General features: G+C 38.4%; 1 protein-coding gene and 1 long non-coding RNA gene across 2 annotated transcripts; both read left to right on the forward strand.

Annotated features, from left to right (window-relative positions):
* The first annotated feature begins 242 nt into the window (after positions 1-242).
* Positions 243-5,542, forward strand: LOC117305863. The gene is made up of 4 exons (XR_004520742.1): positions 243-333; positions 2,753-2,815; positions 3,470-3,558; positions 4,718-5,542. It is a non-coding gene; the product is annotated as an uncharacterized LOC117305863 (long non-coding RNA).
* Positions 5,543-8,408: 2,866 nt separating this feature from the next.
* Positions 8,409-10,475, forward strand: LOC117305864. Its single transcript, XM_033790746.1, has 2 exons — positions 8,409-8,500; positions 8,960-10,475. The coding sequence occupies exon 2, from the start codon at positions 9,043-9,045 to the stop codon at positions 10,045-10,047; it is 1,005 nt and encodes a 334-aa protein (XP_033646637.1). The 5' UTR covers positions 8,409-8,500; positions 8,960-9,042; the 3' UTR covers positions 10,048-10,475.
* Positions 10,476-16,149: the final 5,674 nt, after the last annotated feature.

Below are 16,149 nucleotides of genomic sequence, written 5' to 3' on the forward strand. Positions count from 1 at the left end.
TAAAACGATTTAGTCAAAATGTCGGGTTTTGACTAATTTTGACTGGTATGAAGCTACGGTGCTTTGACTAAGTAAGATTGGTCATGTTCCCGCCTTCCCAACATTTTAGATGTGGGAAAAATATAAATTGCCCGCGAATTAGCAGGATGCTGGTACCCGGCGGCAACGTCAATGTATAGTTAGTGTGTAACTTGGGTTTTTAGCTTGTACCCGTTAACTTGCAAACTGCAGCATGCAGGGCGTACATGATACTCTCCCGTTCGGCGTGTGTGATACATACACTTCACAGGGCAAGGAGGCTCAATCCAGGCTCCGACCAGTTTCAGAAATAAGGTGAGAATATTGGTTTTCCCGTTACATTTTTAAAACCGTAACATACTTAGCCAGAGGGAGACCGTTACATTGACGTTAGTCTACAATCATATTGTGGAAAAGCTTTTAGTGTTTTTGGCCACAGAACTCTAGGTGCATAGGCCAGCACTTAACGGCGGCTAGGCCTTGCATTACGTGTCAAAATGGAGCATGCAGGCGAAGTTTATCAGGTAGATTCAAGTTTAAAATCTCTGATTTTCACCCTATAATTAATATTGCCAGACTGAGAATTTAATGTAGAACACTTTATTGTAAAGTTTGTATATTTTCAAGATATAGCGACTGTAAAAGGACGAAACAAAAAAGCTTGTTTAGCATGTTGTTGTTTTTCCAGTGGGGCTACGGGCGTGTGTATAGTGTACGTGTGTGTACACAAACGATGGGCCTAATCATTGTAGTTTGTATGCAATGCATGCCCTTGCTTTAGGCTTTACTGCACGACACATGATGTGCAAGGCCTAGTCGGTTAATGTGTAAATCAACCCATGCTATATTATAATATTATGGGGATGGTCAAAGCTTATTATTTATTGGCCATCATAAAGTGCGGTCCTAAATGTCTTCCAATCAGCAAGGACTTTACATTTAAAAATAAGTTCATATTCATAACTAACTTGAATTTGAAAACATGGGCATTAAAGTTTCCATGTAACAAACGTAGGCCTAACGACAAGTAACAAGTAATAACGGTAGCATGTCCGGAAAATCAAGTGTACCAAGCGATGGAATGTAGTTATCGCAACTCTATAGTCCATCAGCCCCAAATTTTGGACTATCAAGTTAAGACTTATAATGTAGCAACTAACGAGGACAAGGTATAATTCTTTAAATGTTTACTGAAGCACAAAGTATTGATACTTTTATGTTGCACCTCATAATTTTTTTAATGATTTAGTTGTAAAAAATCATTTTATACATTCCATTGTACACATGATTTATTTCCTTTAAAAAATAAGGCTTCAGGAATGCCAACAAAAATAGGTCACTTGCTGACAATGGCTGGATTCTCAATGTGACATCATCTTACATGTTTCCTGAGCTATTCCAGAAAACAATTGTTCTGAAATGGGGTCTGTCAAATGAATGACAAATATGTGTTTTTTCTTTTAACAAACTCACTCAATTCTGTTCAATGAATGTGAGGTCATGTTGAGAATCTAGCCATGTCAAAAAGTGACCTATTTAGGAGTTCATGAAGACAATTATTTTTAAAGGAAATAAATCATTTAAAATTACACAGGGATGCACAAGACTTTTTTCCAACTTAATCATTTAAAAACAATATAAGGTGCAATATCAAAGCATCATACTTTGTATTTCAGTAAACCTTTAAATATATGTAATAATTGCATCATGGGAAATGAGTAAAACAAATGTCTTGCCCTACACCGATGTGATAAGCACTGTATACTCAGGAGCTTTCAAGTCCTGGGGAAAAAGTTCCACAGGCAACTCAGGTGGGTTTCGAACCCACGACTTAACCACTAGACCACTGAGCAAGGCGGATCCAGTATTATTTGCAGTGGGTACCGGGCTTGGTGGTCTAGACATCTGCTGTAGTCACGCAGGAGTCATAGGTTCGAATCCTGACAAGGGCCCAATTTCATAAAGCTGTTTACCGGTAAGCACATTTTTGTGCTTACTGTTGCAGAAAAATGTGCTCAAGCATACATATGTAAACGTATTTCATTCACCATGATTTCTCAAGTTAGCAGAAAATTTCGCAGCGCGCATGCACGTTCACCATGGATTTGCATTGTTACGTCACTCATGTGCTAACAGCGGGTTAGCCAGCATTTACCCTTGCTTACGATAAACAGCTTTATGAAATAGAAATTCTGCTGAGGGAACTGCTGCTTACATCTTTTATGAAATTGGGACCATGTTGCCTGTGGAATTTTTTATCCGCAAGACTCGAAAGCACTGAATATATATACAGTGCTTATCACATCGGTGTAGGGCAAAACAAAATTTTAAGGCATCATCTATACTCACACCACACTGAATATTTGTTCCTTTTTAGCACAATTATAAGCCACAGACTTCACAGAACTTGGAGAGAAAATATTTTGACAACCATCTCCACTGAGTGGGGATTGTTTTATGCAAAAAATAATAACCATCAGAACTGTGAGCTCTTTTGTTTTGTTTACAGCTTAGCTTGCTTAATTGTATGTTCTGATTGGTTGCCATTCAAGTTCTAAATATAAAACAGCACCTGTAACTCAAATGCGGGACAATACATCTTTCAAACATTGTCTTTTTAAAATCCATCCTGTCTGCATTTAAATAGATAAGATGTTTCATTTAAGATTTTCTGTTATTTTGAATACTTTTATTTAATAGTAAAGTTGTAGGTTTTGCTATATTTCCGTTGTAGTCTGAGCAGCTTTGTCCTGTGAGAAACCCATTTCATCATCAGCAGCATGTCTTGGAAGGCAAGGTTAGTTTCTAATTTTTGTTATTCTCTAAACCGCCAAGATTTGAATTTGGCTTATGGGTCATTCCATGTCAGTTCAACAGGCTTTTGGACCTGACCTTCACGGATCGACACAAAATTTGGTGTGCTGATTTGACTTACTGAGAAACCCCCAGAACTGAATTTTTATGTCATTCAGATAATTACTTTTTGAGATACAGGTTAACAAACTTTTGACTAATTAGCTTGACCCTCTATGTTTGGACAACCATATCTCCAAAAGTAAAGCACCCACATAACACTTTCCACTATTTTAAAGCTCTTGACGGAGAAAAAAATTCCACTTAGCATTTAACAAAATTACGCACAATTTTTTTGGGGGTGGGGGGGGGGGGCATGTGGGGGCAAAGATTTTACTTTTGGGGCCCAAGAAGTGCAAGCCATTTAATATGTTACTTGATTTACACATTTAAAAAAAACATTTTTTATGATTTCAATGAGGGTTGGGGGGGGGGAGGACCTCCTGTAATTAGCATAGGAAAACTGTTTCTTATATTGCAGGGTTTTATAACAGTCATGTGACAAGGTGATGAAGGACCAAGCCAGAGACGAGGAAGTCCTTTAACATTCTAGAATAACATTCTTTAAAATAAGTATGTTTTTCTGCATTTTTTACAGAAGCTATCAGTATTGCTGCCATCCTTGGCATCCCATGTACACTAAAAGAAAAAATCTGCAATATGTTGATTCTGGGTGATGAAGATGGGGTAAGTAAAGGGTTGCTCACACTGCAGCCGTAACAAGAAACAATAACACTCAAAAGAACATGGTCTTTTGGTTGAATAAGCATGCGCATATTCCACACAGTATAATTAACCAGTAGACTTAAACAATTGAGTGCATCTCTGTTTCTTGTTTTTGTGATGCATCTCTGCTTTTTAAATAAGGGAATAAAAGAGTGGTAGTGAGGTCTTAAATGACCCTTTAAGACTGGCAGGGTCATGTCCATGCAATAAAGGGCCAAGTTTGAATGGGCATGGTTTATGTCAGCATTGCGTCATTAAGGTAGGCGTGTGGCTATGAGTGCTTAACACGCGTTAGCCAACCGGTCTTAAACAAGTCCAGCTCAGACATAAAAACACCCCCATGTGACATGCTCTCCATTGGGAATAGCGAAACTGTCTGGGATATTTATGAATGAATGATCAAATCCAAAACTCTTAATTGACTTACTCATGACTTGAATTATAACTTGTATTAATTTGTCACATGTTGGGTTGAATTAACACTCAACTTCATGGACTTAACTTGGACTCAACTCAAACGCAAGACAAAGACTTGAACTCAAGAAAAGAAAGACATTGATAATTTTTGAATGACTGATATACAAACTCTCAAATTCACCTTCGGTTACAATTCACTTTTGGCTGAACAAACAAAAGTGAAGAATACATTATTTGGACCTTGGACCACCATTTATCCTACACTATGCATGAGGCAGTCTCATTTTATATACTCATAAACTGATGAGGGTTTTTGAAATTGCATCTGCAACATACCAATGGCCAATTTGTGTTGTTTTGAATTAATAAACTCCTCAGAGAGAGTATATGCACTGTGATTGGTCGAAGAGTGGTCAAGTTGGGGTGTATTAAAATGTGATGTAAAGACAAGTTCTGTGGAACAAGTGAAAATTCACAGTAAAGGTATTAATTCATGGGAACAACAGTGTGAGGACCTGGTCTTCACTGGGTAGTAATGACCATGGCCGCTGTTAATGAAAATCGCTTTTGGCTTGGTCCATTAACAACAGCCAGCCACCAACCCGGTCATTACCACACAGTGAAGACCAGGTCCTCACACTGTTATTCCCTAATTAACACACTGTTATTCCCTAATTAAAAGTATTTATTTTTTCATATACAGGGGACAGCTTGGCCTGTCATTGAGGGTAATGACAACAGACTTGAGGACTGCACTTCATTTGACGTGATCATTGATGGGTTGGCTGTCAGCAGCTCCACTTGTCTCCTGACATCGGTGAAAGTGTATTTAGCCAGCTTTTATGTTTTCAATTTGGCTTATCCCACATGCCTCAGGAAAACTTTGTCTTTTTTCCAGAAAATTGTCCTGAACATCCAAGACAATATTCCTCTCGACCGCAGTGTTATATCTTGCCTGGACAAACTGAATAGGTACATTTGACTGTGACCATTTTTCTTGGTTAAAGCAATGTGTTACTAACATAAACCAAGTAACTGCATTTGACTCAGTAGTTCCTCTTGATCAAAGCATTGTGTCTTACTAGATAAACAAGTTACATGTACATATACTGCATTTGACTCAGTATGTTCCCCTCGATCAGATCATTGTGTGTTTATACTAAAGTAAACCAAGTTAAGCTGCATTTGACTCATCAGTATTTTTCCTCTTGATAAACGCATTATGTCTTACTATGAACAAGTTTTACTGCATTTGACTTAGTATGTTCCTCTCAAAGTATTGTGTCTTACTAAAATAAACCAAGTTAAACTGCATTTCACTTAATTAGCATGTTCCTCTTGATCAAAGCATTATGTCTTGTTAAGATAAACTGAATATTCTTCTTAAAGGTACATTACAGGATTGATAAGGATCACTCAAATACTTTAATTGTTGAATTTCTGTTTGAAAGCTTAATGGTTATGAAGTTAGTACTAGGACTGTGAAATGTTTCCCCCTGAAATAAGGGCATATTCGAAAAAACTACCTGATAATCTAAAAACAAACAACATCTGATTTTGTTTGTTAACAACCCAAATTGACCATATGTGTACAAAATAACCATTGTTCATTGATTTCTCTATAACATTAATAACGATTTTGATACAAATCACAAGTTTGTTTTAAGATGTAATTGAATTGAATGCATCCAACCAAAAGCCAATCCTGTATCGTACCTTTACCCTAAGAATTAAATCTTACTTGTGACAATTCACTTCAAATAGTTTGACAGGGTGCCTTTGGAATAGTGGATGGGCCTCTGGCAAAATATTGACTTGACAGTTGTTGTATTATTCCAGTGTTCGTTGGAAGTTTTCTTCTTAAATAGGGAGGGGGGGTAACCTGAAACATAGGAAAGTAAATAGTTTTCCTTGAATATTGTTGTGAACAGAGGCATTATATCCATGTTTTTTACAACACGTGTGATTCAGGATGTCATTATCTCTTATAGCCATTTGATAATCTCAGTTTGAACATCATAATTCTTACATCATTGGGCATCATTTGTGTTAAGAAAAAAATGCATTTTGAATAGACTGAAATGTTTGCATAAAAGATGTAGGGATGTAAATTTAAATTAGTGTCAATGGAGCTTTTTCTCAAAAAGTAGCAGTTGTACCTGGCCAACGGTGACCCCCAGTTAAAAACAATGATGTTCTTGATTATAACAACCCCAGATCTGCCAAATGTAATGTCATTTGGACAAAAATATAATGACAAATATGGAGAAAATATATACAGTCATAAACATTGGGCAAAAACCCTCTGTTGGTACTTTTTTTTTTAAATGTCATCTTGTATATTTGAAGGAATTTTTAGCAGATAAATAAAATTGAAGGGAAACTGTAGGGGTTCAAGAACCCTCTTTTGAGAAAGTAAAGGGTAAATGAGTGTGCTAATTTTAAACAAGCAATTTTATCACATTATTTATTTATAAATTGTGTGGAGTTCAATGAACTTTGAGTCACCATTGTATTAGTTATGCCTTGTTGAGATTAATTTGAATTAAAGAATTTTCAGAATGTATAAAGTTGTCGAAGTATACTTTCTAGTAAGATTTTAATTTATAATCCATCTTAAATTCTAAATGGTTTCTTTCATGGAAAACAGTTTAGAAAATGATTTTGTTTTTGGATGAACAATTTTCCATTTTTTGTTTGATGATGCAACAATACACAATGTCCAGGTACATCAAAAGAACGTGGGAAGACATTCCTGACTGATGCCAACTAGTCAAGATTTAAATTGTTGCTTTGACTAATGCCATTAGTCAAATCAACGAACGACCTAAAGTGAAGTACTGGACCAAGATTAAAAGTCGCTGGACTAATCTAAAAAGTCGCTGGACTAAGCCAAAATGTTGATGGACTAAACATTAGTCGTATGAGACATCTTTTTAGTCAAGTCACTGGACTAATGTAAACTAGTCACATTTCTGACTAAATCCTTAGTCATGCTCAGACTTTTGACTACTTAAAATTAGTCGTGTCAGACATGACGCTGGACTATTTTTTTTTAGTCAAATTGACTAATTAATTTTTAGAGTGTACCACGATACAGGCAAATAGGACGATGCCTGCTTTGTCGTCAAAAACGTGAAGGCATTGAGTGTATATTTGAAGGTAAGAACCATAGATTTATGTTATGGGATGCACCGGCACTGACCGTTGCTAAGATTTGTCGAACACAAATTAGTCGATCATAATGTGTCATTAGTACATGGACCATGTCTATCAAGCTGTATAGACAAAATGCGTTAATTATAATGGTGTATGTGTACGACTGGTCAATGTACGACAAGACATGTCGGACACAATGTGTCGGTCATATAGGGTCATGCACTAATTAAGTGGAATTATGTCCGACAATGGTTTACTTACACGACATATAGGTTATTATGTACCACACAATTATTCGGACACATTAAGTCCATAATGTGTCACGTGGTGTACTATTTGTCGGACATTATGCGGTATCGGACTCATTGGGTTGGACAAAATGGGTCACGTGCACGACAAGGGTCACTTTGTACGACAATATTTGTTGGACTCATTTAGTCGATCGTAATGGGTCATAGTTTCTGGGCCCATATGTCTGGCATGATGTACCGGACAGGGTGTGTCAGACATTAATAGGTCACGTGCACGACATTGGTACGACAAGACATGTCGGTCATAATGGTTCATGTAGGCCTACTATGCATGGACATTTTGTCCGACATGATGTATCGCACACCATACTCCAGCTCTAATGTAAAAATTTACCCGGATTGAGATCCCAGAACTACTTTGGGGTCAGGCTGACCAGGAAACTAGTTTAAAAAATTGTGAATTTGTTTCGAATTTCGCACCAGTTTTCAATTCAATTCAATTCAATATTGGTTTATTTTCATATAAAAATACAAGACCAAATAAAAAGTCATAGACTCATGGCATTTGGTTAACAATAAAATTACATCAAAAATATATGTACAAGTTTACATGATAAATCAATAGTATTAAAAAGTTTGATCCGTTTCTGGATCAGTTTGCCACAGAAACCGGATCAAACTGACCCGGTATCTGAAACAAATCAAGCCACACTGGTCTAGGAATCGGGGTCATGATCAATATTCTTATCAGGAAGTTTTAAGAGGTTGGGGTGCCTGTAGGTGTATCAGCACTCATGTTGGTGCTCCCTATTATAATTGGAAATGGCAGGGTTTAAACAAGGAGGGTGACAAGCATTGTGTGCGATTGGCTTTACAATGTGAACCTTGATAACTACCTTTAATCACAGGTGAAGACGATACCCCCGAGTCAGAGAAAGACATTGATGCGCATCACAATCAGTCCGCAGAGGATAGCAAAGCAGCTCATGCATCGAGACTAGACAGAAAATGTGCCGTGTGCTTGAGTCTTCTATGGAACGCCGATGGGGCAGTAGTCAGTGAATTTTCTAATGCGGGTATGTTTGAGAAATAAGTATTTTTCAGCAATGAAGTTTTTCAGACACTCAAGTAAAATATCGAGCAATGGCAGCAATTTGTCGGAGTAAACACACCCCTGTGATTACAGTGTTTAACTTTTGTTTTCTCATAAGCAGCCCATCTTTTGTTTTGTCTGTTGCTCCTTGGTTTTCAAATTCTGATATTATTTTTATACTAAATGTATTTTTATTTTGAATATGTTTAATATATATGTATTGTGATATACCTAAATACCGTATTAATGTTATTATTGATTGTTTTTCGATATCCAACCCATTTTTCGAAATTCATTTCTGCTGCAATGGCCATATAAAGCCTCTGGCCGAGTGCAAAATTCAATGCCTCTATCATCATTGCCTAAGGAGAACAATATTCTTATATTATAAGAATAACTATTGTATAATGTAGTTAAAACTTTTCAATGCTTGTCTTTACAGTTCCGAGGTATCTTAACAGCCGTCTGTGCGGTATCCTGTCGTCTCTGTGCATAATCCTATGCCTTGGACTGTCTCTCGTCATCATGTTCCTCTACATCTATAACTTCTGGGGAAGTAGCGAGAATCTGACACACTTTGTATCCTTCATGACGTATGTTGTCGTTCTCGCTGGTATCAGCCTGGTGTGTACGGTATTTAACGCCATGTCATGGACACCAGTGAAAGATGGTTCCTGGTGTGAGGTGTTTCATTTGGACTACACAGCAAGGCGGTTGCGCTGCCTGGCTGGTCGCAGATTCCCGCTACCTGAAGCTTTGTTTCTTTCCCTCATCATTGTGTGGGTTTTTGTCAACAACTCAATGCAGGCAGTGAATCTTGCCCAATACCTGACAAAACCAGCCAACGCTACACCCAAAGTCATCGTCGACATGTCTCTGAATGACCCAATTCCTGGTGATATCTTCAGATTTTTAAAAAACATAATGGATTTCATCATTTCGCTGGTTGGGCTTCCGCTGTTCGCTTCATTTTGGTTCTACATCTTGGTCATGCGGAGGGCCCTGGCTGCAGAGTTGAACCTAGTCCTGATCTTTATCAAACGCAACGAGGGGAACCTGGTTCAGTGCAGGCGACGCATTGCCGAGATTAACCGAGAATTCGGTCTCCTTCGAGAGGTCCTCGCTGTCCTGGTGCCGTTCGTTATGGCCTCATCCGTGCTGGGACTCACCGTCCACATCACATGGAACTACGACGTCTACAGCAACCCAATGAAGAACATCGCACGGGAGAATTTACTCATCAACATCTTCATCTTCAGTGAGAAGCTTATGCTCCTCATCATTCCACTTCTCGCCGTTGGGAATGTCAGCATCGACTATGTCTGGTCACAGTTTATGTACGCCCTCTCGCGGCAGAGAAGTTTCGACAACGAAAAGTTCTGGGATCAGCTGTTGAGTTATGCTGTCGAGATAAACACCGAATGTAAAGGGCATCACGTCATGCTGTTTCTGGCCGTAATTAGCTTGTACCTTGGTAGGAATATCACTGACCAGAAACTTGACTATCGAGGCATCGGCCGGGCATTGTAACTTTGTTTTGATCTTGGATCAGCACTATTATGGTCAGTATGGTTTGAGAATGCATGACCAACAACGCAGATGATGGCTAGGAACTAAAATGGTGATGTCCAAGGGAATTTCTTCTGCCGGAGATTCGGTCCCCCACATTTCAAAAGAGGGCGCTACCAGAAGAAGTTTTATCATAATTATTTTACCAAGGGTACATAATCTCCGGGGACATAAACCTCAACCACATCGTCCACGGCACCATTTTGCTATCATAGATCAGCAATGGTTAGTAGTTTGAGGCACAAGTCACCAATAACGCATATGTGTCGGCTAGAACTCAAAGGGTCACGGTAGTCCAAGGGAATTCCGTCTGCCGGTGATTCTGCCCCCCCCCCCATAATTATGGGAAATTGACATGGGGTGGAGGAGGATGGTTCAAAAGAGGGCGATAGCAGTAGTGGTTTGCACAAAGTTCGCCATATGGGGGAGGGGGGCCAGAATCTCCTGCCACGGCGGTAACAACTGCACACTGAATAATGAGATACGCATACTTATATTATGGATACGTCATGTGTAAATAAAATGACAAGTAGACAGTTAACACCTTATAAACCCGAAGTGCAGCTTTACAACGTATAAAAACTAAGTAGATGGAAACTTGCTTCGTTGATAAAGAATATAACTTTTAATTACACATACACCGATGTGTGTGTTAAGCACTGTATACTCAGTATCTTCCCGAGCTCGGTGAAAACAAATAACATGCCCAATACTCGAATGGGATTCGAACCCACGACCTTTACAATTCATCTTCAACAGACTTAAATTTAAAAACACTAGGATGGCACAAAACACTTTACATGTACATTTACAAGTAACAAAGCATAGACAAGCCATAGCCATAACATTGTACACTAATTTAAAGTTAAAGGAACGTTACAGAATTGGTAGGAAACAAAAAAATCGTGAAGATCACAGATTTACATAAAACTTACACGGGCTTATGATGATGTAGTGGAAACATCCCTTGAAATATATCTGTCTGAAATGTCACAGTTTGATGAGAAATCAATAATCTAATTTCGCGTTTGAAGTTGATCGCTCAATGAGCGTTCTATTCATTTTTGTTTTGGCATCGATGCAATGCAAAATGTGTAATCGGTTGTTCACCCAGTGACCCAGATGGCCGATCGATCTCGAACAGGTTTATCAGTTTATGTATTTATGGTGGATTACAAAAGTGCTTAAACTGCCAGCAACTTATTTGCTAGCAAAACCAATTCTGTAATGTTCCTTTAAACCATGTCAAGGAGAACTTGTTATACGTTTGGTAGTCCTAAAAGTAATGACAAATAAAACACTATTGGTTAAAAGCCTACATCAGCTTTGATAGTACTAATCATTTTAAGATTGATATTTTACTTGAAATGAATGTTGGTACGGAAAAATATTATAAATAAGTTTCCCGCAAAAATTTGAATCTGGTAAACGTTACTGTCAGACACGGTGTCCCAGGGAATTCTGTCCGCTGGAGATTCGGTCCCCCTCATGGGAATTTGGAAATAAACGTGGTCTGTAGGAGGATGAATCAAAAGAAGGCGCTATCAGAAGAACTTTGTACACAGGGTGCGTTCGTTTAGCTTCCCTGGGTCGACCCCGGTGTGTGGCGTTTTTTTTCCCAGGATGAACGTGTGCAGAAAATTACCCACGTTTGTCCTGGAAAAAAAACCGCCAAGTTTGATCGCTAGCAATTCAACAGTTGGCTTTTGCGCAGTGGGTATTTGCGAAAAGGTCTCATAGGCAGGCTCTTTCCACGCGGTCACTTGTAGGATCTGATGTTTGGACAAGAATCCAGGTCTGAGTAACAACTTGAAACAAAAATTGTGTGTTTTAAAAGACGAGAACAGCTTCAGTTTTGATAGTTTAGTTTCTGTGATTTTAACAGCCGATTTTATTTCATAGAGCTGCATAATGCGAAAAATATTGCTTAACAATTATTGGCTTAGCAGAACTGAGCAGGGCACCAGACACACAATGTACATAATTACTTTGGGGTTACGACTGGTAAGCATGATTTTGTCGTGCTTACCAGCTGTTTGTGCTTAATAGCTCTATGATTAGGCCCCTTGTTTTACGAGTGCGTCAGATGCAGGGATCTCATAAACAGGTCACAAACAATGCTGTTATTGTAACTTATATAATATCTCAGTTTCAACTCTGTATCTCACTTTCATGTATGCTGTGAATATTTTCAGCTTAAAGGAAGTATCCCAGATTGATTAATACTAAAAAAAAATAAAGATCATCGAAGCTAACTTTGCGAGAAGCACTGCAGCTGTTTTTTGGCTCAGTGGTTTCTTTCCCTGCCTTTCACCTCTGCGCGGTCCCCGGTTTGAATCCCATCTCAGACCAGAGCTTTGCTCGTGACTCTGTTGTTGTTGTTGTTGTTGTTGTTGTTGTTGTTGTTGTTGTTGTTGTTGTTGTTGTTGTTGTTGTTTTTTGTTTTTTTTTGGGGGGGGGTCCTGTTACATCTTAAATTTAACAACTTCTCGTTTCCTATATCACAACTCCGTTGTTTTAAATGTGTTCAAATAGTATGTAAATGAACGATCGATCAAAGTATTCATCTTCACTTTAATGCGGTTTTTTTCAAAGAGGAACTTCAAAAAATGAATCCTGCATTACCACGTGCTGTCTAAACAACGATACAAGTATAGAAACTTGACAGGAAACTGTATGACACCAGAATTAAATTGCGATTATGTGCTGGGAACTTGGTTTAATTTTGCTTGGACTAAACAGTAAGAAGGATGTCTGGAAGAGAAATAATTTAAGTAAATTACAGAACTTTTAGGGCGCAATTTATCTGATCGACACAGCACCACAATGCAGAGGTAAGATTGCAAGATGAATACGTCATATCCGATACTGTTAATATCTTAATAATGTTTGCAGTAGCTCAGAGGACAAATAAGGCAATAGTGTTCTGTTTTTTCTGCTTATTAAATTAAGCAGCTCTATGAAATGGAGCCCTGGTGTAGTCAGCGGCAGAGTGCGGGTTCGAATCCCGGTAATGACACTTGTGCGTGGACACTTAACCATAATTATTGGAAAAGTTGGGTGAAATCTGCTTTACAAGCCACACTCCGGGTCGATTCACCATGCCTACATCCTTACGGACTGTGAAGGGGGTTACCCTACGTTTCAGTCCAATGGTTTAAATTTGTGCGTTTACAGTGTCAAATAATGCATAAGGACGGGATATGCCTGACTGTGAAGTTGTCAAGTTAATACTAAACTCGATCAATTTGTTTCTTCCTGGCAGATAAAAACATCTTAGATTTCATTCAGAATTCCTTGATTTGTTGTTAACTGTGGCCCACTGTGATTATTCATTATATCAATATTTCTGCTCTGATGGTGGAAATTCTGGACCAACAAACGACAGAAAGACTGGTTCATGCGTTCGTCTCCTGTAGACTGGACTTCTGCAACAGTCTTCTTCACTGCATTCCGGAATTTCAAATCTCGAAACTTCAACGAATTCAGAACTCTGCCGCCAGACTTGTTATGCGTTCATCTACACGGCAACACATAACCCCCATACTCCGCAATCTCCACTGGTTACCTGTCAATAAGGGCATCATTTTCAAAAATTCTACTTGTCACGTACAAATGCATCCACGGCTCGTCACCGTCATACCTTCGCGAAATCACTGAACCGTATCAACCATCACGCACCCTTCGCTCCAGCTCGGCACTGCTACTCAAGGTTCCTGCCATTCGAACCAAGACGTATGGACATCGGTCCTTCACACACTCATCACCTGCTCTCTGGAACTCTCTCCCACAACACATCAAGACTGCTAGAACTGAACTTGAATTCAAAACTGTACTGAAGACCTACCTGTTTAACATTTAACTCTTTGTTATTGTATGTAAAGCGCATCGAGACACTGTGTGATGCGCTATATAAGAACTGTTATATTATTATTATTATTATTCATCCTCCATCAATTCTTCACAATTTTTAACTTATATAGTTTCCATGCATGTCACTGCTCCTTTTTCTTTAGTGGTCTCAATGCACATAATGTACTTTGACAATTACATTATGATTGTTTGCATTTGCCATCGGCCATTTTGGTTAGTATAAGTTGTTTGCATTAGCTATAACTCTCGTTTTGTCTCCTTTTTAATTTGCATTTGAATGAAACACACATGACCTACGGCTTTACGTCCCATCCGAAGGACGAACAGATAAGAATGGTTAAGTGCCTCGTTATTTACGGGAAGTACTATCATGTGATTTGAAATATTACTTTCATGAAGCCATCTATAATTTCGTCGATTTTAGTGTCAATAATAATACAGGATGAGCAACACTAACATGGACCAAGAGCCAGCCGAACATGATGCTGTCAGTCCAACGTGGCCCAAGTTTCTCTTGGCTGTTTTGACATTGTTGGGAGTCTTTAAGGGTCGTCCATTAGACGCTTGTAGACCGTGTTATGATTGCCGCCACAAACGAGGAGATGGTGATAAATCAAAGGGTAGGCCTAATGACTAACTCATCGACTCCCGTTATAAATTGGTATTTCACAGAGATGTATTTGCAAATGTTTGCCACATCGCAGATACGTTTGCAAGGAAGTATTTGCGATGTCTTTGCAAAATGCAATGGCGTGAATTTTATCGCAAATGTTTGCAAATATAATTAATAAATACCTTGGACGGTTTAAAGTCTCTGATTGGTCAAAACCCGGTCACGTGTGGGAGTGTTACAGCGGTATAAAGACCGGCTTTGGAAAATAGCGAATAAGTGGCCACTAAATCACATTTCCTACTACACAAGTTCAATATTTTATTGTATCCTCTGCTTACCAGTTTTCACGCTATTATGCCTTTTTCTTTGAATTGGAAAAAAAATAATGATGCCATATATCAACCGATATAAAATTACCATGGTAATTTGCAAAAAATAACAAAAACAAATAATTTAACATAAAGGGTGAATAATCATTGGCTTTCAAATCTGATTTTTACTTATTTTTTCCTGTTTTTTTTCCTCTTAAAATTTATAATAAAGCGTATAAATAAACAGTGATAATTGAATCAACAAGCTGATCGTGTAAATTTTAATGTTAATAATAATATTGATCGGAGGGTTAAAAAAGAAATGGCTGACATTTTGTTTGTGGATGGAGAACGGTCACGTCCATAGACTTGTTCCCAAGTCTTTGATCATGCTGAAACAGCGCCCTCTTGTGGATACACTCCTGTCATTAGCCTACAATGTGGCTGATGCAGAGAATCAACTGCAGTTTTAGACTTGGAATCAAGTCTATCACATCATGTGCATTGCATTGATACTGCAGTCACAGTGCAACCTTTTTACCCTGACTACATAATTTTGTTTCATCGAACAGCAGTATACAAAATAATCCACAATAAAGAAATTAAAGTATTTTTTTGAAATTTGTCATGAACATTTTACGAAGTCAACAGTGCAACTTATCTCAAATTGATTTTTATAAGTGTGTCCCTGGGTATTAAAAAACCTTATATCTAATTAAAAAAAACTAATTAAAAATCATTTAAAAAAACATGAAACGGAATTTTTTGTGCCTGAAACGGAATTCATGTTTTTGCCAAACGGAATTTGCACTTTTCTGAAACGGAAAATCAGTGGCCCTACACTGCGCTTCCTGTTACGCACTGCGGACTTTAAAAAACGGGTCCGCGCGCTGCGTACACAGTGAATACACCGCGAGTATGAACCGCCCTTGAGGCCAGTCGGGTAGTGAATTCCATTAGTCGACAAGGCCTACAGTCTGTCCATCTTTTCGAGGCCATCCTCGTAGTTGCTTCCCAAAATTTCTTTAATTAAAGGAACACGTTGCCCTGGATCAGTCGAGTCGGTCTTTGAAAAGCGTTCGTAACTGTTTTTTATAAAATGCATATGGGTAGAAAGATGTTGTAAAAGTAGAATACAATGATCTACACAAACATGCCTCGAAATTGCACGGTTTTCCTTTAACCTCTATGACCAACACGGTCGGCCATTTATGGGAGTCAAGTTTTTGACGTATACTAATTAGACTGGGTATTTCCTGCTGAAGT

Source organism: Asterias rubens, unplaced genomic scaffold (genome assembly GCF_902459465.1).
Source record: "Asterias rubens unplaced genomic scaffold, eAstRub1.3, whole genome shotgun sequence".
Lineage (NCBI taxonomy): Eukaryota > Metazoa > Echinodermata > Asteroidea > Forcipulatida > Asteriidae > Asterias > Asterias rubens.